The sequence below is a fragment of the Mycteria americana genome, chromosome 7 (genome assembly GCF_035582795.1).
Source record: "Mycteria americana isolate JAX WOST 10 ecotype Jacksonville Zoo and Gardens chromosome 7, USCA_MyAme_1.0, whole genome shotgun sequence".
Taxonomy (NCBI): domain Eukaryota; kingdom Metazoa; phylum Chordata; class Aves; order Ciconiiformes; family Ciconiidae; genus Mycteria; species Mycteria americana.
In genome coordinates this window covers 18,775,418-18,798,486 of record NC_134371.1, presented here as the reverse complement: position 1 = coordinate 18,798,486, position 23,069 = coordinate 18,775,418, and the positions used below count along the sequence as shown (strand labels likewise).

The window sequence follows — 23,069 nt, the reverse complement described above, 5'->3', positions numbered from 1 at the left end:
GTAGCTAACAATGAATTCTTACTAAGATTTAAGTATCTCAAGCACATGAGGAAATTCAAAGCTTCACAGTTGCGGGCGGGGGGGGCGGGTGTGAGAGACAGCTATATTCCAATTTTCTTTATGTGTATACATCTACGAAACTGGAGAAGTTGTCCCCCGATTTCTCTACCCAACTTACCAAATTGTGTGCGTTTTTGTCCAAATCCCAGCTCTTCCTAATGGGTTGCTTTCATCATCTGTAGACTCCCTCTCCTCCTCAGCTTGCAAACTGTACTGCCTAACTGCTTGATACACAGTCATATTGTATGGCAGCAAGTGATCTCCAATGTAAAATTGCAGTCTATGTCTCACATTCCCTGAATTTAAGAATTGAGCAGCCTGAACAAAAGAAAAAACCACACAAGTTAGGAAACTTGTTGCTAGCTTTTCTTTAAGCCTCTCCCCACATTGTTCCCTTCTCTTGCCCCCAGAGCAAAAGCTTACCAAAGATTCATCTATTTCTTCATCTGACCCATCATCATCACTATCCTCATCATCTTCTCTAACTCTTCCATAGCCTGAGGAAAGAGAGGAGAAAGACATCCTTATTTGCTTTTACATGAAATGTAGCAATGCTTTTGTACTCTTTTATAAACTCCACTGTTTAAAACAGTTCCAAAATACACCAGTAAAAAAAGTAAGGTTCAGACATGTTAGAACAAATTTCAGTATCAACATCTAGCATCAAAAATGCCAAGTTACAGCCAATCTGACAGTCAACTAGATTATACTTCCGTTAGTATTTAGATTGAACCGTTTACAACAGGAAAGTTTGCCCCAGAAAAAGAGAAGATTCTCTGCAGCCTTAGTCTCCTCCCCTGTGAGCAAAATACATTTATAGGTACCTCCCATTTGTCTTCAGCATAATCCTCATTTGTCTTCAGTATAATCCTCACAGGTTTTTTCAGACTCCACACTACTGACAGCGACTATCCCAAGAAGCAAAACACATGTAACTGTATAATACATATATATATATATATACCTCTAACTACAAGGTATCTTTCAATGGCTTGTACCAAAGCCAGAGGATCAATCTTCACAGGTCCACCTTTCCACTGCTTCACATTAGCACAGTCTGGATGTCTTTGCAGTTGGCATTTTAATTGATGTGTATTGAAGAATTTTAAAGCTTGAGATCCTCTGTTAAGAGAAAAACTCAAAATAATTTGTGAAAAAAGTTGCTACACAAAGAATCTAATAACCATAATTGCATTTAAAAATGCATTAAAATAGGCTTATACATGCATTTACAAATTCACTTGTTCAGAGTATTATTTCTCAGCCTATTTCTCTAAAAATAAGCTATCAAGATTTTGATAAACAGATTAAAAATTTTGTTCTACAAAATCACCAGAATCCAAGTTAGACAAAATCTGATTTCCAATGGAAGCTACACAGATTAAGAGAAAGTCCAGTCTGAGGTCTGACTACAATATGGCCTATACTGACCATCTTTGAGGTCTGAAGTTGTTCAGTGGTCAGCTGATGCCACATGAGATTGAGAGCTGTGTTTACTGCAGTGCAATAAGTATCAGAGTTGGGGGTGGAAAATGGAAGTATCCATTCATGTGTTTTTTAATAAGGACCTAAAGAGACAACCTGAAAGCTCCTCTGTTTTTTCTTGCCAAGTATAATTCATATGCATGTTCCATCTCACCAAACTATCAGTACTCAAGATAGCCGTTTTTATACACAAACCTCTTATCTTGGGCTGCTTCTACTTCCAGGTGCTAGTGAAAGACTACCAAATCTTAATGCCTCAAAATCCTCATTGACATAATCCACAGTAAGACTAGCAGTCAAACAATGCTGCAGTAGTCTGACTTCCCATGTTTAATTTTCTATCAAAAAGAATAGCAGAATTTTGCTTCTATGATTAGCAGCTTTATGATTTTTGTAGTTATCCCACTTTTTACAGAAATAGTACACATTAGGAAGCGTTGTAAGATTACAGAGCACATACTATTTGCAAAAGCCAGTATCAAGACAACTAATTCCTTCAAGTATTAGAAATCTGTGTATTGCATTCACTCCCATGGATTTTAAGTTTCACAAAAAGCAAGTACTGAATTTTAATGTAAGTTAGATTAATGCTATAGTGTGAGGCTCCAATACATCTACTATAATGAATGTTGTGTCACAATTAGTGACAAAAAAAATCCACACTATCTTACTACCCAAGAGAGAGAAGATTTTGGCATTTGAAACTTTAAAGAATAGTTTTCAAAAATTCATTTTCAATGCTCCTCCCCTCTTAATTTCTACATAGTCACAAGAATATGTCTACAATCAAATTGAGCTTTTAGCCAGCACCACAAAATATTTTCAAAACTTACATGCAACTTATACTGAAATAGACTTACTAACTGCTATACACTGAATGAAAAATAGTGTTGATTTATTAAAGAAAAGTAGAGAAAAGAAATTGTAGAAATAGGTCTTCAGTCACTCAAATTTGTTACGTGAAATGCAAATAACAAGTTGGATTCCAAGTTTAATTTATCTTAACACACAGGGCAGGTCTACAGTTATTTTAAACTATGTTGACAGCCAACAGTTATCACTCAATCCATTATCATCCTAGAGAACAGAACCTATCTGAATAACAAAGTTTAGCACTGTAACACAAACTCTCAGCAGTTTAATTACTTCGCTAAAAAAATTATCAGTGTCTCAGCAATAAATAGATTATTTCTTTCCAGTGTTTGTTACATGGGGACAAGGAAGACATTTGAGTTTTTAAAGCTTAAATTTAGAGATTGCATTTAAAATTACATATCCACCCCCAATCTAAGTGAGAGAAGTTTCAAGATGGTAAGCAAACATTTGGTTAAATACTCGATCTTCCACTGAATAAAAAAGCCAACTGTGCAATTGCCTTTGTCTTAAATAGGGTCAAAAGTTTCCATTACCTCTTGGAACTTTTAGCACTGAAACAAGTTTTGGAAAACAAAAGCTTCCAACAAAACTATTACCTGAGCATTAATCCTTACCTGCTCCCTGTTCCATTTCCACTAGGGAAGTCATGCACTTTGACAGGAAACTGTTCCATCTGACTGAGGCAATTGTTCATTTTGTGGACTAATGCCAGCAAAGGTGCATTTTCTAATGGCTCTAATCTTCCAAGGGGTTCTTCTCCAGGAAGCTGAAATATATTCCAGTCTTAGTTATGTGCTTGAATTACTCCATGTTAAACAACTGTTTAAAAGTTGTTTTAAACAAGTTGTTTTTAAAAAAAAAAAAAAAAAGAAATTAAGAATCACTGCTCTCACTTAAAGTAGCAGCAGCATCAGGATGACTAGGTGATATGTAACAAGTTTATAAAAGACCTGTTGCAAAAAACCATACTTTTCTCTCCTGGTTTCAATTGAATAGCCCTACAGATTTTAAGCATTCACCCTTAACCATGAGCAGTAAGCTTCAAGGAAGCTGTAGTTATCTACTTTCTTCTCTTCCCCTTCCCCTTAAATTTCTTCCTTTAAAAACAGGACAATCTAGTTTCTTGCAGTATTTAGGACTAAAGAGAGCAAGTGATAAGATTACTATCCAAACTCTTTCCATATCAACAACTTAGAAGTCAGGAACAACTTTTAAGTTGTTCAAGACTCAGACAATTGGCCATTTTGGAATTTTTTTTCCACTGTTGTGTGGAATTTTCTGTAATTACAGGGTATTCTAAAAAGTTTATGACCTGTAAAGACATAGAACCACATGAAAGTTGTAGTGTTATACAGCTTCAGCATAAACAAGACATTCCTTCCATACTCCATGTTTAAGTCAAGGTCATTGCTGAACCTCTCAGATGGTCAGTAAGTAAAATTTGAGAGAAAGACAACCAAGAATGACAAAACAATAAACAAGAAAACTTACTGGAGAAGAAAAAAATACATGAAGAAATCTTTTCAATCTGATATCCCTGCTTACAGCATCTTTCTCACTTTTAGATGTCAAATAAAGCAGCAGTTGTTTAACAAACCCACTATGCTGGATTTCAAAGGAGGAGACGTCAGACTCCGAGACAATGCTACGGATTTCTACAAGGCACTCTGTTCCACCATCCACCTGAAAAATATGAAGGTAGTATTTTACTACCCAGGTATTATAGGCCTAAGAAATACTATTTTTCTTCCTACTGCATGGAGCAGCTCTAAAGAGAAGGGGGGGGGAAGGAGGAAAAGTCTGGAGTGTATAGTAACTCAATACAAGCAATGACAGCGCAAATAACCTGAGGATAAGCAATTTCTCTGTTCAAGAGGAGACATTATAGGCAATGTCTATATTTTCCCCCTTTTAAGAGGAATGCAAGGTCCCATTTCTGTCTCATGTAAATGTAAAGATGAGCTCCAAACAGAAGGGTTTTTTTCTTAAAAAAAAAAAACAAACTTCACATTAGTATCTATTTTACATGACATCTGTGTGGGAAAGAGGAAGAGAGAAAGTTTCATATTTTAATGATTGCTTAGATCAAAGCACAGAAGATAACTCAGCTGTTTAGCTACTTCAGAAGTTAGATTTAGACCATCTATCAAGGATCACAACTGTCTGAAGCAAGGCTCAAATTCTTGAGATTGCTAGTAGATTTGGCCCAATCTGTATTTCTTCTATCCTTTCAACAAAATGCTACTTCGCTCTTGTCCTCCCCCCACCCCCAAAGTTCTTACTAGAAACTGGGTTCTTCTTTAGGTATGAAGTCAATCCCTAACACTTAACTGTAGAATTTTTAAATTTGAAATATAAAATGCTATGTAAGTGACAGATTGCCAGGAATCAAAAATGCCCTTGTTAATACTAGTTATTTATCATAAATTGTATGTGTCAGAGCTTATATACCAATTCTAAAAAAATCCCAAGCAAACCATTGCAAGTTAAGAAACAATGTATGATCATTTAAGATAACAAAAACTATGCTTAAAATATTGGCCATACTGTCTAAAATGGTCAGCTTTCCTCTAGCTTCCTCCTAAATACTTCTGCTTCCATTCCCACTCCCACTCCAAGTAAGTTTGCCATTTCTAACCTGGAGGTTGAGTTGTTCAGTTGCAGTGCAAAGTCTCTGTAATACATTTAGTGCAGGATTGCTTCCATCCATGTTTTCAGAACTAAAATAACGTTCTACAAATTTATGGGCTTGCTCCTTAATCCAGCCCTTAATTTTTTCTCTGTAAAGAAGCACACAAAAGACATTCAGCCACACTTAGCATCTGCATACCAATATTACAAGTAAACACAGCCAGAGTACCATTTTCCCCATGTTTAACAGCAGTCACAGACAAAAACCCTTCCCTCTTACTCCAACACAGTAAAGGTCTATTCTCTACAGATTACTTCTTGCGCCTTTTTCAAAATTCTCCAGTTTTTCCCCAGCATGCTGCTTTAAACTATTAAGACATTATTTTCTCTACTTCAGTTTCTTGATTCTTCTTCCAGAGTTATTTTAACAGTGGTTAAGCTCAAACTTCTTTGATAGGAGCTACTTAATCACTCGATGGCTTATCATAAGAAAGTAGCTGCACCTCAAAGTCAACACCATACCAGACCTATTTTGATTTTTTGTGTGTGTACCTGTTATTGGAAATGGTATCCTTGGAAGCAGCCCTTGCAAGACCACTTACTCCTGCTGTTCGTGCTGGTTCAATATTATTACTGTTGGACTGTGTGCTTAGCCTTCCCCATGTTTTAGGATTTAAACTTGCCAAGAAGGAAGATTTAGGAGATTGAGTAGTTGTAGGGCTTTTAGCTGGATGAAGCAAAGACAAAAATTAAGAGAATCAGCAGGTTTATTACAGCTAGCACTTTTGACAGCTTACTTTTAAATTTAAAAGGAGATAAGAGTATCACATTTTAAGAATGCTTTACCTTGATTGTCTACTTTGTCGTCATCTCTCGGAGGAGAGTATTTTGGTCTCCTTGGCCCTCGTTTTGGCAGTCTTTTTCTCTTTAGAACATCGCTTAGTCGTCTGTCCAAATTTGAAAATAAAGTAACATGTTTCCATCCACCATATTCGTGCACATACCCATCCCTCAGTTTAAGATGCATCTGCCAGCTGTTTACTCAAGAATTTAAAAAGATTTCCATCCAATAACAAGGAGGGCACAAGGGAAGAATGAGCTCTGGGAGAAGGGGCCTCAACTCTATTTTAATTAGATGGACAAAGTGACTACTCCATCCAGAAAGAAGAGGTTTTGCTTGCTGTCACCTTTCTACTATAGGCAGCCAAATACAGCCAGAAGTGCCACTGAATAAAGGTTTCTCAGTTTTCATGTTTTTATTTGTATAACCACCTGGTTATTCATTTATTTGAATACACTTAAAAAGGAAAAAAAAAAAAAAATCCACAAATCTCTACTGAATAAACACCAAAAGACATTGGGTATTTGACCTGCCTACCCTATTAAAGCCCAGAAAGCACTTTTTCAACAATTTATGGAGTTTCTACTCCCCAAGCCCTACACTTCCCAAGTTCACATATCTCAATTCCAGTTTAAGGTGAGTTTCCCTATTATGCCAATACATTAAGACAAACATTTCACCTTTAAAATAAAGGCACACTGTGTAACACTAAAATAATGTATTCCTACAAGAGATATTAATTATACAAATGTTCAAAATGGTTGCATTCCAACAAAGTAACTTAAGGATGACTTTTTCCTCCAGCCTCCAGCAGAAAGGAATCATGCACCACAGCTATCATTTCTCGGAAAGAATCACTCTGTCCTCAAGAGTTACATGAGATTACAGCTGTTGCCCTTGGCATTCTCCAGCCTCTCCCCAAACAGCATGGATTGTTTCATATCATTACATTGTAACTATCAGGTCACTAGCCTTTTTTTTTATTATTTCATATAAAATTAATCAAAACTACCCACTGATAGCTTCAACACCACTCCATTTTAGTTCCTTAGAAGAAAATATCACAGCAAAATGCAGATGATACTGTAGCAGCCCATGTCAGTCAAGACTCTTTCAAAAAACAAACAAACAAAACACCACAAACAAAAAAAAACCCCAGATTGTTTGCTCACAACAAATAGTGCACTTACCCCTGTGGGCTCAGATCCAAAGAATCCTCCCGGCTGTGTTGTAAGCTGGGAGAACCCAAATCAGCAGCTGCATTACTGGCAGCAGTGGCTGTACCAGTACTTATTGTTGTAGTAGTACCCAGCGTTCCTGATCCATTAGTGCATACTTTCGGTGGGCTTGTTAGCAAAGCCTCAGACTCTGCTAAGTTTTTCACTTGGTGCATCACCCCTTTGTAACAGAAGAAATCTTTGTTTGGTAGGTTGGTTGGGGGGGAGGGGGGGGGGCTCTTGAGAGCAGGGGTGGGATAAAGGTATTTGAAAAGGTAGAAGTCTGTTATTAGAACCTCTGTTTTGACTATGGTGGCATTGGCCCACCCCACCCACCAATACTAAGTTTTAAAAGCAGTTCAACCCTTTCCAGAAGAGTTAACCTACATAGTTTAAAAAAAAAAAAAAGACAGACAGCAGCATGAATAGTAGCTAAAGAAACCCAAAAATCCCCAGTAGATTATAACAAAGAGTTCCTGCCAAAGAGTCATCAGTCTTGCCCAGTAAGACTACCCATGTAATTTCAGCAAGCCATCTTCAGCCTAAATATAAGTTCACCAGCATCTAGTAAGCCTGTACAAACTTGTTTCAGATTCAGAAAAAACAAGCTTGTCTCCTCCAGAGTCTTGGTCAGCTCCTCCCCAGTCATATGATGATAGCTTGCATGGATTTGCCTTTATTATTCAAGAACAATATTAACTTTACAGCTTCGGGGGGATGGAGTAGGAGGTAAAGGACATGGATTCTCCACACACACGTACTTTTAAAATACTAAATAAGGAGGTGAAGAGAAAAAAAAAAGAAAGCAAGATTTACCTTCTCTTCTGAAGTAAACACTAAAAATGTCAGGTAACTTTTGCATTAAAATCTCTGCCATCTGCAGGGCTCCAACTACTATCTTAAGGTCTTGACTCGACAGCATGGAGGCAATATGACTAAAACAGATAATTTATTAGAATTAGGTTTGTCTTTTCATTTTTTGTTGTTTAAAAAAAATAAAATCAAGCCAGTTCATCTTGCATACATAGTACTAGAGACTGAAAGCAAACAAATTTCACTGTGCTTTTGTAAAAGCTATAAATAGAAGGACTGAAAAAGTCATCTTCCCTCCTAAATCACTTTTACCAAGTTTTAACATGTGGCATAAAGGAAAAGAGAGTTTTCTTCCTTTAAAGAACATGGTGTTGTGGAACTTAGTACTGCCTTAGAAAATAAACTGACTAGTTTTTCAAATTGCATCCTTTTATCTACTTCCCTAACTTTATGGTATATCATATAGGAGAGGTTTCATGAATAGAACTTACCAGGTGAATGCCATGAGAGTCTGTTATTGTTCACACTGTATTACCTCAAAAGTCATCTTGCCCTCAGAAAAGTTTATAGGCAAGTTTTAGAAATCAGGAAAACCATAAATGGTAATATTAAACATTACTAGTACACACAGCCATGTAGGTAATCTAAGTTTCTAATAAGAATGCCTAGAGCTGGCATCTACTGCAAAATCTAAGATGCAAAAAATTCCTGAAGAGCTGGCAGCCTCAGCTTTTGGAAAATAAATACATAAGAATTTAAAAAGTACAATTCTCCCCTGAAAAAGATGATTCACAAAAAGTAATCACAAGTTTGAGTTGTAAGCTCAAAATAAGTTTCATTCACAATGGTTAACGAACCCACCTTGAAACAGCATGGTTTTTCAGCACATCCTTCAGAAGTTCAGCATCAGCAAAATAAATTATCCTAAGAATTGCTCTAAGGCACTTGTGTCTAACAGCAGGTCCAGCTGAAGAACTATATACTTCATAAAGAACACCAAACAACGTTTTGATAAAGGATTTTGCCAGTTCTGGGTCCTCTTTCATTAGTTGTGCTCGAGCATCATCCTTCTTCAATTCTGAATGTCCGCCTGTGAGAAATTGTGCAACAAATCACTGCATAGTTCTTTGTATTTCTGCTCTGATTACTTTCTTTTTTTAAAGCTGAATTAGTTTAGCTCTTGAATTGAAAAGACATAATTTAAGAATCAGAAGTCAAACTGATGGCAAGAATGCAGGTACAAATCCTCCTCTTTCAAGGAGTCGAATCTTTTTTCTTCAGTTTTCTTATATGTTTCTGTACAATAGTAAGTCCTCCTCACACAGTCTTCGTTAAATAAGAGAGCTGTACGAACAAAACTTTCGAAAGATCCCAAGCCAGGAACACCCCCAGCTCCCCCCAAATTGAATGCATTTTCAGTTCCCAGGACAAGAGTTTGCATGTTAAAAAGAATACATTTCAACAGTTTGACTTTTGTTGTAAAGCTGTCTTCATTCACGTAAATCAGAATAGTTTGATGTTCCACAGAAACCACAAGAAATATATTAGCTAAGTAGTAGACTGTTGTATAACCCAGCATAAGTTAGCCATAGCTAGAGACACCAGGTGTCTCCTAAGCTGTACTTACTAGTGTTTGTATTGGCTAAAGGGTTTGGTTTTCGCTGAATGGCACGTGCTGTTCCAGTATCCTCATTTATTTGCTGCATAGAGTTAAAATCAATAGTATAGACACGCCCAAGTGTAGACAGGCTTATCTCATCCTCACCAACCTGATGAGCTGCCTAAAAACAAGGAAGAGTTTAAAGTTAAGAAATCCCTAACATAGGAAGCTATATAAAAGGTGATGAGAGAAGCAACAGTAGGAAAAACAATGACTGACAGAAATACAATAAAGAACAGTGATTAAGCAGTTAACCCATTACTGAATACCGAAATAGTGCAATATTACAGCAGGAGGTTTGAGGAAACTCATGTGTTTCTTACTCAGAAAGAACAAGGCTGATATTTTCAAAACCACAAAGAAAGCACTCAATTCCCTATACAACTGCACACATATTTAAAAAACATCACCACACGAATGTGTGGAATTACTACCTCTATTATTCGACTATCAATCCTGTTATAGGGATGCCAGAGACCCCTGTCATCTCGCCATTGCCATATTGCACCATCTGTATTTTGCGCATTTCCTTTCTTTAGCATAGTATCAACAGCAAAGATTCCCTCTTTTGGCAGGCAAGGCATCAGTTCACTGTAAAGAACATTAAAACAGTATTTTACTAGAAGTATACAATAAAGTCCATCTAAGCTGAAAACTGTTTGCCTTCATTTTAGAGAAGTTATGGATTTTAACATACCAACCAGACCCAAAACCTAGGGCTGCATAACTTACCAGATAAGAGAAGTAAGCTCATAAAGTTCTTGAGGACTTCGTGGAACAAGGTCAATTTGTTCTTGACAACTCCCATTTGAGGCTCCACAAAGAAGGAAGTGAAGTGTTTCTGCAATATCTATAAAAATTATTATTTATGAGATTGCCTATATCAGAATGTGGACTCCATTTTGTGTTAGACACTGCAGAAGAGATAGTCACTGCCCTAAAGCAAACAGACAGTAGACAGTAAGAAAAAAGCCATTTCTTCAAACATTGTAAGAAATGTGTGTGTTCTCAGGCCTGGGGTTTGTGGGATTTTGGTTTTGGGGGTTTTTTTTCCCCTTTAAGGGACATCTAGGGCAGAAATACCACTCAATATACAGGGCACAGAGAAAACAGGGGAACATCCAGGGCAGTTGAAGTGACAAGTCAAAATTTACGAGATGAAAAGAAGAAAACAAGTGAGAACTAAGACAGCTACACAGCTGTTGCTTTCTTAATGTTTTCCCTTAGAAAAAGCCCTTAAATCACATGTTTCCCCCACCTGGTAAAGACTATGAAAAGAATTATTCAACTTGTGTTGAAGTGAGAGTAACTTGTGCAGCTAATACAGACTCAAAATTAGGCGGGCACTCCAGTGATAACAGCTAGAGACAGGAAAGGGGAAAAAAAACCCTCAGGAAAAAGGACTTTCAACAAGATCAACTAAACTTTGTTTCTCAGAGGAAGCATAGTTAAAAGAAAGAAAAACAAGAGAACATATATTTGTATAATCAAGTGCACAGAGTTCCATATTGACTGTGGACATTAACTTCAATAGGTCCCCCAGAATATGAAAGAGCAAGAACTCACTTTGCTTCATAAGTTGAACTGCAAGTGTAGGACAATTGGAGCACATTAAGGAAAACATGCGCACCACCATGATGAACATTCCTGAGCTCAGGATAGGAGGCGTCACTACCAAGAGTTGCTGGATATTTGTTAACAAGTCCTTGGAAGCAACCTGCTGGAGCAAGTTCTTCAGGAGGGAACAGCAAAATTAAAAACATTAGTCTGACTTGGAAAGGTAAGCCCTTAGGAGAAACTGAGGGAGGGAAGGAGGAAATAAAAATCCACACCCAAAAACACACACTCTTACCTCCTCATGCTGGAAGTTGTCCACTAGTCGTGCAAAACAGAGACAAGTGCTTTCAACAGATTTTTTGTCCTATTATAAAAAAAGTATGTTTGAATTAAAGTATTTTAAATTGCGTTAGATTATCCTGTCATTTTGAGGCATTTATAAAGTTTCTCTCCAAAAAGGCCAGTCAAATCACATTTTACACAATATTATAGCTCTGAATTTTAAATTCACTGATACAGTCTAAACGGACCTCCTGATACGGCATATTCCCTGGGAAACACCTCACACTTGCCACAAATACCTTTAGGGACCTTTAGAGATAAATAAATGGGTCTATAACATCCTTTTTTGATTCTATAAGGAGGAAACAAAAGGGCAGAGGAGCTACAAAGCCAAAGCAACAGGACATATAGACAATAAGCAGGAGTGAAGGCTACTGGATTTTTATATCATGCAGTGCAGCCAAGACAGCAAATCCAAAGACACCAAGACAATAAAGATTGCTCTAAAAATAGCTCTAGGTAAAAGTTCATTGAAACACAAAAGTTCACCTGAACATAAAACACTTTTACTGTAAGGGTGGTTGAACACTGGAAGAGGTTGCCCAGAAAGGCTAAGTCTCCATCCTTGGAGGTTTGGGGGTTTTTTCATTTGTTTGTGGGGGGGAGTGGGGGGTGGGGGATTGTTTTTTTTTGTTTGTTTGTGTGTTTGGTTTTTTTAAATGAATAAATAAAAAATCAGCTGGACATGGTCCTGGGCAATCTGCTTTAGTTGACCTTGTTTAAGCAGGGGGTTAGGACTAGGTAATTGAGAGGTCCCTTCCCACCTCAACTATTCTGTTAAGAGCTAACTCAAGATTTTTTTTTTATGCCAGAAAAATTCCACTTCAAAGTTTCTTGAAATCTTACTTTTCTGGGCTGTAGCTTCTCTTCAGAGAGCAGGAGTCAGTACTTGTCCCTACTACTGCTGAGAACAGTGCTTCCTGTTTCCAAAGCACCATCTAAAGCTGACATTTGACTTCTGTGAAGCTGCCTCAAAGATTCAAGTAGTCTCTCTCAGCAAGATGATGTTGGCAAAATTAAGAATAGCACAAGAATACACAAAAACATTACCTGGAAGCTTCCGTTTAGTTGCATTTTTTAAGGAACCAAATAATTTCTCCTTTTGCACCTTTTTAACAGGGATCTGCCAACCAAGCAGCATGTCCAAATCTCTTTTGGTGCAATAGCCATTGCGAGTGCTCATTTATGAACATAGCAGCATTGCAGGATAGGCAGATCTTTGGAGCCCCATGATTTAGGATTCATCACTTCAAACTATTGTGCAAGAGTAGGAATTTTCTTTTTAAAAAGTCATAAGCCCTCCCAAAAAGTCAAATCAGAAAAAACCCACAATAATTGAAACTGAAGTTTTTCTGAGTTTGAAGTGGGAGGGAACCTTGCAACTCATTTGTTACGAAAAAAAGAACAGTAACACTAAGGGGATTTCCTCTTACTGATGGGCAAGAAGTATAGACTACAAACCCACTATTATTCATGCTCTAAGTTAAAGAATCTTATTTATCTCATTTTACAAAATTAATAGGGGTGCCATGAATCCTTACAGCATGTTTACAAAACACAAAAGGTCCATATGCACATTAAAATATCACAGCTTGATAGTATAGAAACTTTAAGGCAATTATCACATTGCAAAGGCAAATAATACACAGTAAAGAACTAGATATCTATACTACTTTCAGGTCAAAAGTAAAACTTTCCATTTTATAATAGCTTCTTACCTGATGGGTTAACCTTTGTGTAAGCAGTGGCAAAGAGTCTGCCACAAAGTGAAACTCATCAGGTGTTATACTCTGGCAGCAGTTGGCAGCAATAGCTAGTGCGTTCCTCTGTGCATTTATACTGAAGAATTCCAGATACAGCAAACAGTCTGCCAATCCACCCTATAATAAAATAAATAAACGTTTTCACTCTCAGTACTGCTAAAGTCACAGAAACTTGTTTTCTTATTTCATCTTCACAGAATATCACCAAGATGCAGAACTGGTAAAGTGCTTTCTTTTTTACTTACTGCCTGCAGAATGGCTTTACTATGCCTGCGTGATAACATCTCCAGGGCTGTAAGCGCCTGCTCTGCCACATCAATGCACTGAATAACTTGCAGCTACAAGAAAACAAGAACGCTTGTAGTTTAATTTCTAAACCAGTTTGTAAAAATAATGATCTTCATTAACACTTAGCCTATACTAAGACACATATACTAATGCAGCTGAACTGCTAGCTGTAATCAAGAAGCTAGCCAATTTAAGGCTAGATCAGCTATATAGGTACTCCAAGAGTTACCAGTCTGTGTAATTATGCAGTATCTTTGCAACACCAATCAGATAGAGTTCTCAGTGAGTCAGATAGTGCTTTCAGTAAGGGTGTGAACAAAGAGTAAACCTGTTTTCAAAAGCTTCTCATGCATTATGTGTTATCTTGTAAAATATGAAAAGAAGCCATTATCTTAATAGTAGATCCTAAAGTTAAAACAAAAGATAAAATCCCCTCAGATTAGTTTAACACTGTTTTGGTTTCATTTTACCTTTTCCAAGAAGACAGGAATTGCATCTACCACTACAGCGGATGATCTGGGAAGTGCTTCCATCATATATGTTAAGGCCCGACATGCATGGTTCATCTATTAAATATATAGATATTTGGTTTTAAGTTCAGATGATACATTTTTCTATTTCAAAAAATTTCTTAAACATTACACATCACTTACAATGTCAAAGTTGTGCTCCATCTGCAGCAGTGTTATCTGTTTTTTTAGAAAAAAGTATTGTTAGTTTAGCAAAAAGTATCTAGGTATCAACATAAATAAAGGGCACAAATCAGTATCGTAGCTTTTGACTCAGGACTTTGAATTTTCATAAAAGTTTCAAGAGAGCCACTACCTATTCTTGAGTTATTAAAGAATTAATAGGACTACCAAAATTTAGCAAAACATGCCCTCAAAACCTAATAATGGGATTTATAAATAGATACACATATATATAATTAAGAATACAGTATATAAATGAAGAATATTTTATTTAAGCAAGATAGAGAAAAATATTATATCCTCCAATAGAAATATGAGATTTAATCTTTACCAAAGCTGGTACAACACTCTTGACTGGAAACCCTCCTAATGTTTCTTCATTTCCCATGACCAACAGCTGGCACATCTCAATCACTGCCTGTAGTTGCTGACTTTCATCAGTGGCTTGGAGACCTTGTAAAAGCTGTTGGGCTTTAGAACCTAAATATCCAGAAAAAAGATTAGGAAAGAAGATATTAGAAGACATAAGTGTTCAAGGGAAACTGTTATGCTACACTTCTGCCAGAGTGGAAGACCAGAGATAGTTTGTTTTCCTCTGTATTTGCAGTTTCACTTCCTTTCCCTGTCATAAAAGGGGGGGGGGGGGGATAGGAAAGGGAGGCAAAATCTCACTCTTGGCTGTCTTTCCAGTGCAGACTGGTCAGCACAGGGAGTCCACCACACTGCTCACCATAACCATCTTACCAGCCTACAGTGGGTGCCAGAACCCACACCACTCCACCTTTATGAAGCAAAGGACTCTTCAACGCACCCCCTGGTAACACAGCACATGGAGTATCCATGAGACCCCATCCTCTTCTTGGCAGGCAGCGTAACAGGCTGCCTTTGGCTCTCCTGGGAAGCCAAACAGTCTTGGACTAGAAGGTACACATCTTACCCAGCTGCATAACGCAGACATGGTGGAAACAAGACTAAGGACCCATGTTCTCACTGACACACTGCCTGAAGGAAATTTCTGTCTGAAACCTAAGACATTTTTGAAACTATAAACAACATACCTTAGAACTGACATATACTAATAGTTTTAAAGCTAGCTTAAGCACTTGTTTAAAGCTAGCAAAAAACCCAAGCAGGTTGGAGAGGTCTTTTGTTAAGCAGCCCATCATGCAAAAGAAAAAGATAAGGAAGGGGTGAAAAGGCAAGAACCCTCCCTTCCCCACCTAGAAGGGAACATTGAGATGCCCCAAAAAAAGAAAAGAAAAGAAATATGGCTAAAGCAAATTTATCTTCCTTATAGGAAGGCAAGCAAATTACTATTGTTGACCAGTGGTCTAGCACTATCATGACATACAAATCTCCAACATGTAAAATATTATATTAAACTATGAAGCTAATACAAGTATTAGAATTTACTAGTGGTTGAATTCTACTAGTCTGGAAGTGGAAAGAATTAAGTCAAATTAGACAAACTTTGCTTACTAGCTCCACTTCCAATTGTCCTGTGGAAGAGCTGCGACATCCGAGGACCAAGAGGGCCAAACAGGTGAGGAGGAAGACCCCTAGCCTCTAATAGAGCTAAAAGCAAACAGAGGATAACAGCCATTGTCAAAGCTTCTACATATTTTTAAAAGCTTAAATTCCACGATGCTATAATTTAAGACTACTAGAATTTTGATACTTTAAGAAAGAAGAGTTAGGATTAGTTGACTGCAGCTACCTTGATTTCCAAAAAACACCAAAAAGATGACCTTTAGGGAACAAGTAGCTCATTTTTGTATGCATCAGAGCATTAAGGCCCTTTAAGTCATCACCCACTGAGTTTCCAGAGTTATATATTTCACAGAAGAAATCTGGTCTACTAAATTGTTGCAAGTCTAGATCTAGAATAGCAGATATACCAGACTGTAATTTCAAATCTGAACTCAAACTACATAAAATAGGTTAAGCTTATCTTCATATTTTCAGGAACTGAGTGCACTATTAATCTGAAAAAATGACACTGAAAAAAGGTTCATAGCTTTTTTGTTGATGAGCAGGAGAGGGAAGAACTCTGCGAGATATTAGGGATTTTTTTTGTTTTGTTTTTGAACACTTTTCAGTAGTCTTAAGTTAGACTAAGTGGGTGATTCTGATTTTTACTGTAGCAAGCATGACTGCTGCTGATCAATACAATAATGATTAATAGTAAAAGGTAACTTAGCTCAATATTCCTAATGCATACCTATGCTTACTGAGGACTACAAGCAAGTGAACTGGTAGTGAGACAGCACTCATTTCCACATCAAATACCCAGATTAACAGAAACCTGTCATTTGCAAGGGAGATCGTGATCTCGGAACTCCTTGCAACGTAGTGGCAAAATCATTAAAACAGTTGCAGGACATGCAAACTGAGTTTCTACCTGTCTGTACTCTCAGGTTTTGAGACCTGAATCCTTTAGCCCAAGCTCAAAAGCAAGCATTTTAAGAATATTTAGATTTTGTTTGATCAAAGCTTACAGCAACATGGGTATCAATGACAAGCACAAAAAAAAAAAAAAATGTTATCCAGAAGCAGGCAGAGTAACAGCAGGCCTAACCTGGCCTGTCAGCTGAAAACATTCTTGCAAAGACTATTTTCATATTTGAGCTTACACATTTAATAGGACTGAGTTCTCAACTCTCATCCCCCAGCTCCTCCTGAAAAGTCATCAGTAGTAGTGCATTATACACCATGTAAATGAGTAAGGACACTATGCCACCCCCTCCAGACATTACTTCCAAATTCTCGCATCTTTAGTGAATTAAACTTGTAACTCCATACTTCAGAACTACAGTGAGCAAAGCAACACATTCACAGAGAAAAAAAATACAGCCTTCCCGCTATATGTAATACAGAATTTGGGTAGGTATGGCTATTTATAGGCTGCAAACAAACAAACAAACAAAAATGGTAAATTAATAACAACTTTTATACCTTGTAGTCTTCCCATCTCAGAATCATCTGACTCACTTTCTCCAGAGGTTGTCATACCTACAGCCCCAGCAACAGAACTAGAAGCTAAAGAAATAAAAGAGATTAATGGAAGTTAAAGTGCCTTTAAAACTACAAAATTCGCATCAATTCCACCATCAAGAAAAGTGTCCACCATCAGAAGAGTGCTCTGCATTTAACACTGCCACCATCATAGTTCTGTACAATTGTCATTTTAAGTAGACCAATCTACAGGTCTAATACTTTCCAAAAGCTGAAGAGAGAAGCTATATCAAGACAAGATAATGGAAAAAAAAAAAAAACAAAACCAAAAACCAAAAAACTCCAGCTAGATCAGCAAATTACCTTTCAGACAGATTTACCTGTATCCTTAGTAAATTTATGCTTTTCTTAGTTGTTACACTGCACTTAGTTTCCATTAATTTTGACTTTTTGTACTGCTGTAGCTAGCTTTAAGCAGAGAATGTTTGACATTTTCTACAATCCAGTATAATTGTTGGAAAGCTCCTTTGAACTCACTGCTGATTAGGACCAGATGATAAAATTAAGTACTATTTAACAGGACTGTGCCAGTAAGAATGTTTAACTTGGTTTCAAGTTTCTCCAGTACAGACACGCTTGCCATTTCAACAGAAAACTTGTAGAATATTTATGAGCGTTACAAAAGGGCTTTTACAGGTAAATGCATGCCTTCTGATTCTGAACAGTTTGGTGTCTCTCCAGTTGGCAGTACAGTAGTTTATGTAGCATCAGCTGAAGTTATATTTTTTAAAAAAAAGTAGACGCCTGAAAACTAAAGTCTACTTTATTGGACATAGTTTGGAGACTACAAAAAAGTACAACTGAAACATGTACCAGATATCCAAGAGATCAGATTCAAAAATAAAGGCCCCTCTCTCTCAAAAACCTTCCAGAATTATTTACCAGCTGTATCAGCTTAAATAATAATTTCTCCCCAGAACTTAATCCATTTAATTATTTTTAAATACAAACTTCTTTGCATCAGCAACTATACTAAAAATGCTTCAGTTGGAATTTCTTCTTACCTGCAGCTCCCTGGGGAGCCTCATCTGTACGCGCAGCTGAAGAGTTAACTCCATCCTGGTTGTTGTCAGGATCAGCCATCTTCTCCTGTCGGCGAGCTTCAGCTGCTCCTCTTTTGCCCAGGCCAGAGCCTCGCCGACTAAAGATTCAAAAAACAAAGTTTCAGACCTTATGAACCAAGACAAGAGATTTATTAATGTGAGACTACTCAAAACCACATAACATTTATGTAGATAACTACCACAAAGTTGCACAAACTAACAGATTTGCATAAGAATCGGTCTTCACATTATCCAACTCTTCTTTACCCTCCTTGCCCCACACCATGGCAGTGATTTGTTTATATCAATGCATTACAGCTAGGTCCTTACATTATACCCTTCAAGACAAGGCAGTCTACTAAAATATAACAGTCAATATGAGCAAGACTAAAGTGACTGTTAGTTACAAATCACGTACACATTTGAGAAGTTCGATGACAGTCAAACGCCTTTAAAGGAAGTTCTGAACTACTGAAGGCACAAAGGGAACTCTGATGTTCAACTTGGTTTTCAGTGCCAGAACAAGTCTGAGGACACAAGCCTTTTTAAATTTGCTTTTTTAAACACTGCTGTTATCACCATTACAAATATATATGCCTACAAAGTAAACAGTCAAATTCAAATGCACACTTGACAACAGAATCAGACTTCAGAAGATTTTTTTTTTTTTATGGCATGGAAGAGGGAAAAGAAGTTGTGCTGGAACTACTAAATGTAGTTTAGGAGTAAGAAAAAAAATAAAGCTTGTTAAGGCTTCATAAATCTAGCTTCAGAATATATGCAACTACAAAAATTTTTTTGCATCACAAGACACATTTACTCTCCCCTCCCATTTAATCTACCAGCTGTTTAAAATTATTAATTCAGGACTAATTTTCCCCCACATCAGAGGTATATTAAATACTTAGATATTTGTAGTATTGTTCAGATGCAGCTGCTGACAAGCTGAGTCAGCTCAACAATGTACACTGTTAAACAGACTCCTGTGTGGTACTATGAAGTCTTCTATTTTTCAAAAGAGTCATCTATTTTATTATTCATGATGGACAGCAGCTTAGCACTCTTAGTGTTTTGTATCTGTTTAAACACCACCTCCCTAAGGAAAGGATTACTTAAATTTGTAATATTGGCTTTGGGTGTTTCTTTTCCTCCACCCCCACAGCTGAGGGACTTATTGAAGGTCTGACAGTGACAAATTCTATGCGCTATCCATGACACTGGTGTACAGACTAACTGCCAAGCTGAAAAACTATAGCTACTTCTACAAAAGCAAAGTAAGAGATAGACAAGACCAGTTTTCATGCATGAAAATGACATTAATATCAACCCACTACAGCAATCACGTTTCATTATCTTAAGTTTTACCTGGTGCTAGCACAGGAGCCCGTGGTCTTTTGCCGTGTGCTCCGCCGCAAACTGGGGAGCTCAGCAGGTGGTGATTCACTGCGCTTCTTCGTGGATTTTCTTAGACCTATGCAATATGTAAAGAATTGAGAGCAAATCAGTCCTTAAATACACAGCAGTTCTACAAAGAAATGAAACCTCTGTGTACAGGAAATTTCCACGTAGAAGAAGAGCTTCTATGCAAGAACCACAATTAGCACACATCAGCTTTTAGTCACCTTACACTGAACTGCTACACCAGTAAAAGAAAGGTTCAGGTATTTACTTTTACTCATTATTTTGAGTTAAGTAACACTAAACTCCGAGTTGTTACCTAGACACCTTTTCCTAACCTACACACTACAGTTACAGAAGAGCTTGTAAGTCTTTCTGATGCTAACCAGATATCACATTATGGGACACAAGTTTATTATTTCCACATGTTGATGTTTAACACACTTAAAAGAAGATGCTTTAGCTTTAGATAAAGAGAGAAAAAGAAATTACATTGCAGGGGAGGGCAGTGGTGGTCGCACATGTTTTCCCCCAGCTTTAAGTTTATGCTGCACAGATTTACTCAATCTTCTTCACTAGCTGAATCATAATTTTTAGTCAGTTTTATTCACATTAGTATGGCTTAAAAATAACTGCTTTAAATCAAAACCATGCTCCCCTCCAGGAGTCAAGCACTGCCAGTGTTGAGATCTGTCATATGTATTATTTGTGTTCCTATTTCAACTACATCCCTTCAACCCCCATCACTGTCACATAAGGTCTTCCTTGAGGCAAATAACCAAGCATCTTCACAGCTTTGGAAAAGGAGTTCTCAGGTTTTTAATTTAAAGTATTTGTACTGTTGAAGACTGACCCAACTGATATTAATTTGCTCTAGGTTAGGAAGCCATTGTTCTGATGACACATCCCACCAGAGAACCAGGTAAATCTCAAACACAGAAAAAACCCACGTAATACAGTATTCTCAGATAATAAGCAAGCTTATCATCAGGCTGAAATATTCCATGACAGCTTCCAAACCAGAACGCTGATAATTAAAGTGTTGAAAATTAAAATCCCTATCAGGCCCAGCTTTACATTTCAGTCGTGTGTGTGTGTGTCCACCGCCTCTACAATAAATAAATGAGAACCCCATAACATTCAATTTAGACATACTATTACTAGAATAGATGTAAATTGTTTTGAAAAGATGAGAAAGTTAAATCACTGCTCCCTCTTCTGGCAACAAAGCAGAAATAAAACATATTTAAATGTGCAATGTTTTTGAGCACAGTACCTATCAAACTGGCTCCTGTCTATTTTCTTAATCATAAAACATTCCAGGAATGCTGAGTTGTGGTACTGAGGGATGAAATTATAACTATGCAGCTTCTGACTGGATAGTTAACAGAAAAGAGAAAGTGATCTGAAAAGCTATTATTGACCTGGTCAATAGTCTGTCCTTTCAAACACTATACTCTGACCCAGGAACACAATGCTGTGTGCAGTTAAGTTCCATGCAGATGAAGGTTAATCTTATATTTGTGTATTTACCACACACCTGGCTTACTGACTCAAGAAATTTGGCAACCTTAAGAACACAACAAGGTTCTGTATTTAACAGCCACCAAGCACTGAACTGAAGCAGGCCAGCCACTTGAATTTTCAGATGGTCTGTACATATTTTGTTCTACATGTAACCTTTTCAAATATTCAAAAAAGCAGTGGCATTTTTACTACATATGCTTTCAAACCAAAATTTAAGTTGAAATTGCTACAACAGAAATACACAATGACTCCAACCCTATTTACATGCAGTAAAGACACTCGGGGGGGGGGGGGGGGGGGGGGCAGAGAGAAGTGTATTATGAAGTAGAGATGCAAGACAAAAACAGTCCAAAACATTTTTAGCAGGATCCCATGCCATAGCTATCCAAGATTCTCAAGCACTAGACGTGCACAGATACAACAAAACTCTCCTCATAGCTGGTTATATTTTACAATAGAAAATGTATGCTTTAACTGGCACTAGGTATAGCACTGTATTACTCCACAGATAAAACGTGTTTACCACTCTGAATTCATATTACATATATGGGAAAGTAGGCTACTCAGTACCTATAACAGTATGGTGAAATTCTAAGTGAGATGTACTTTTGCTTTACATTTAGAAGAATAAGTTAATCACCCTGTCGCAGTAGAGTTCATTAGAAAAATACACAAATACATTCTTTCATACATAATTCTTTATGTCAGCACACCACTTACTACTACAAATCTGTGGGTCCTCATTTTCAAGTAGTCAGACCTACGTATTAAGTAACTTCCTATCAGCTTAGTGGTAGGCTATTAATGAGACACCACACATCCACTCTAAGTGAAGATTGACTTAACTTGTATCAAGAATAGAATTTCTGCTAAGGGCAAAGGTTTCACAAAACAGCAGAGCTAGCTTAACAGCTTACTGTTGTTTAACAGTATGGTACACTCACTCATGTCTTATTGTCCCCAAACCAATCCCAAGATGCACAAACTGCACACACCTGATACACTTTCTTGTTCTGATGGTATTCTGCCAGTTTGGTGAGCTGAGCTTGCTTAACACAGGTCAGATGAGCACAGACACCATGAAGTAGTAGGGCAATGAAGCTATGAAATGGGTTCTCCTTTTCTGTAAAAGGCATTAGCTGAGCCATCTCTTTAAACTGAATTACCTCAGTAAGAGGGTTTTAGAGAATGTAAAGAGTTACCCAGTTACCACTTGGTGGATAAGCTGCAGAATACATCACAGCCTGAGCACCCAGAAAAGTTGAGCTCATTTTCTCCTGCTGCTCAGAAAGAGCGTTCTACTTGTCAGATCTTTTTGCATGTTTCTCTTTTCCCAAGTCTTTATTTCTCTACCTCTGATGTATCTACCCAGGGCACATATGAGCTTCCACCTCCCTTGCTGAATTTCAAAGGCTAAAAAGGAAGCAACAAAAGACTTCTCAGAGCTTGTTCCCTTCCTGCTGTCCAATGCAACTCTTTGCCCTTAAAGTTTGTTGTTTAAGGTGGCTTCTTAAGTCAATCTTACCACCTGCACCTTTTGCAAATCCTTTGAGTCTTCTCAATACCATAAGCTCAGGACTGCTAATTTCTTCAGTATAAGACTGAACCTTCTTCCTTTCACTCACATTGTCATCAAAATTTGATCTCCCCCTTAACACACTGCCAGTGTGGCCTCCCAACTGAGAGTCCTGTATGTATAGGAGTTGCAGGAGGTTAACAGCCCCAAGCCTTCATTGGTAAACAGGGCACAACCAGCATTCAGAGAGATGGGATGAGATGCCCTGTGACTGCCTGACAAAAGAAAGCACCAGTCATGCTGCCACAGACAGACAGCAAGGACTTTCAGGGGAACTGGTTTGAT

The 23,069-nt window shown here is 37.5% G+C and overlaps 1 protein-coding gene across 8 annotated transcripts in view; it reads right to left on the bottom strand.

Moving 5' to 3' along the window:
• TRIP12 (thyroid hormone receptor interactor 12) overlaps positions 1-23,069 on the bottom strand; it is an 83,476-nt gene that overhangs the window by 16,150 nt on the left and 44,257 nt on the right. For 5 of the 8 annotated variants that reach the window (XM_075507273.1, XM_075507280.1, XM_075507276.1 and 2 more), the window contains 25 exons: positions 19,649-19,754; positions 18,245-18,381; positions 17,181-17,264; positions 15,705-15,800; positions 14,557-14,705; positions 14,187-14,222; positions 14,004-14,099; positions 13,491-13,583; positions 13,201-13,362; positions 11,436-11,504; positions 11,150-11,315; positions 10,316-10,433; positions 10,018-10,174; positions 9,551-9,704; positions 8,785-9,013; positions 7,927-8,045; positions 7,084-7,291; positions 5,899-5,999; positions 5,605-5,779; positions 5,060-5,201; positions 3,913-4,104; positions 3,036-3,187; positions 1,025-1,197; positions 484-557; positions 179-378 (listed from right to left, as the gene is read on the bottom strand). In XM_075507273.1, coding sequence (XP_075363388.1) covers positions 179-378; positions 484-557; positions 1,025-1,197; positions 3,036-3,187; positions 3,913-4,104; positions 5,060-5,201; positions 5,605-5,779; positions 5,899-5,999; positions 7,084-7,291; positions 7,927-8,045; positions 8,785-9,013; positions 9,551-9,704; positions 10,018-10,174; positions 10,316-10,433; positions 11,150-11,315; positions 11,436-11,504; positions 13,201-13,362; positions 13,491-13,583; positions 14,004-14,099; positions 14,187-14,222; positions 14,557-14,705; positions 15,705-15,800; positions 17,181-17,264; positions 18,245-18,381; positions 19,649-19,754 — 3,388 coding nt within the window. The remainder of the gene's footprint in view (positions 1-178; positions 379-483; positions 558-1,024; positions 1,198-3,035; positions 3,188-3,912; positions 4,105-5,059; positions 5,202-5,604; positions 5,780-5,898; positions 6,000-7,083; positions 7,292-7,926; positions 8,046-8,784; positions 9,014-9,550; positions 9,705-10,017; positions 10,175-10,315; positions 10,434-11,149; positions 11,316-11,435; positions 11,505-13,200; positions 13,363-13,490; positions 13,584-14,003; positions 14,100-14,186; positions 14,223-14,556; positions 14,706-15,704; positions 15,801-17,180; positions 17,265-18,244; positions 18,382-19,648; positions 19,755-23,069) is intronic. The other 3 variants (XM_075507278.1, XM_075507281.1, XM_075507279.1) reach the window with 2 other exon arrangements.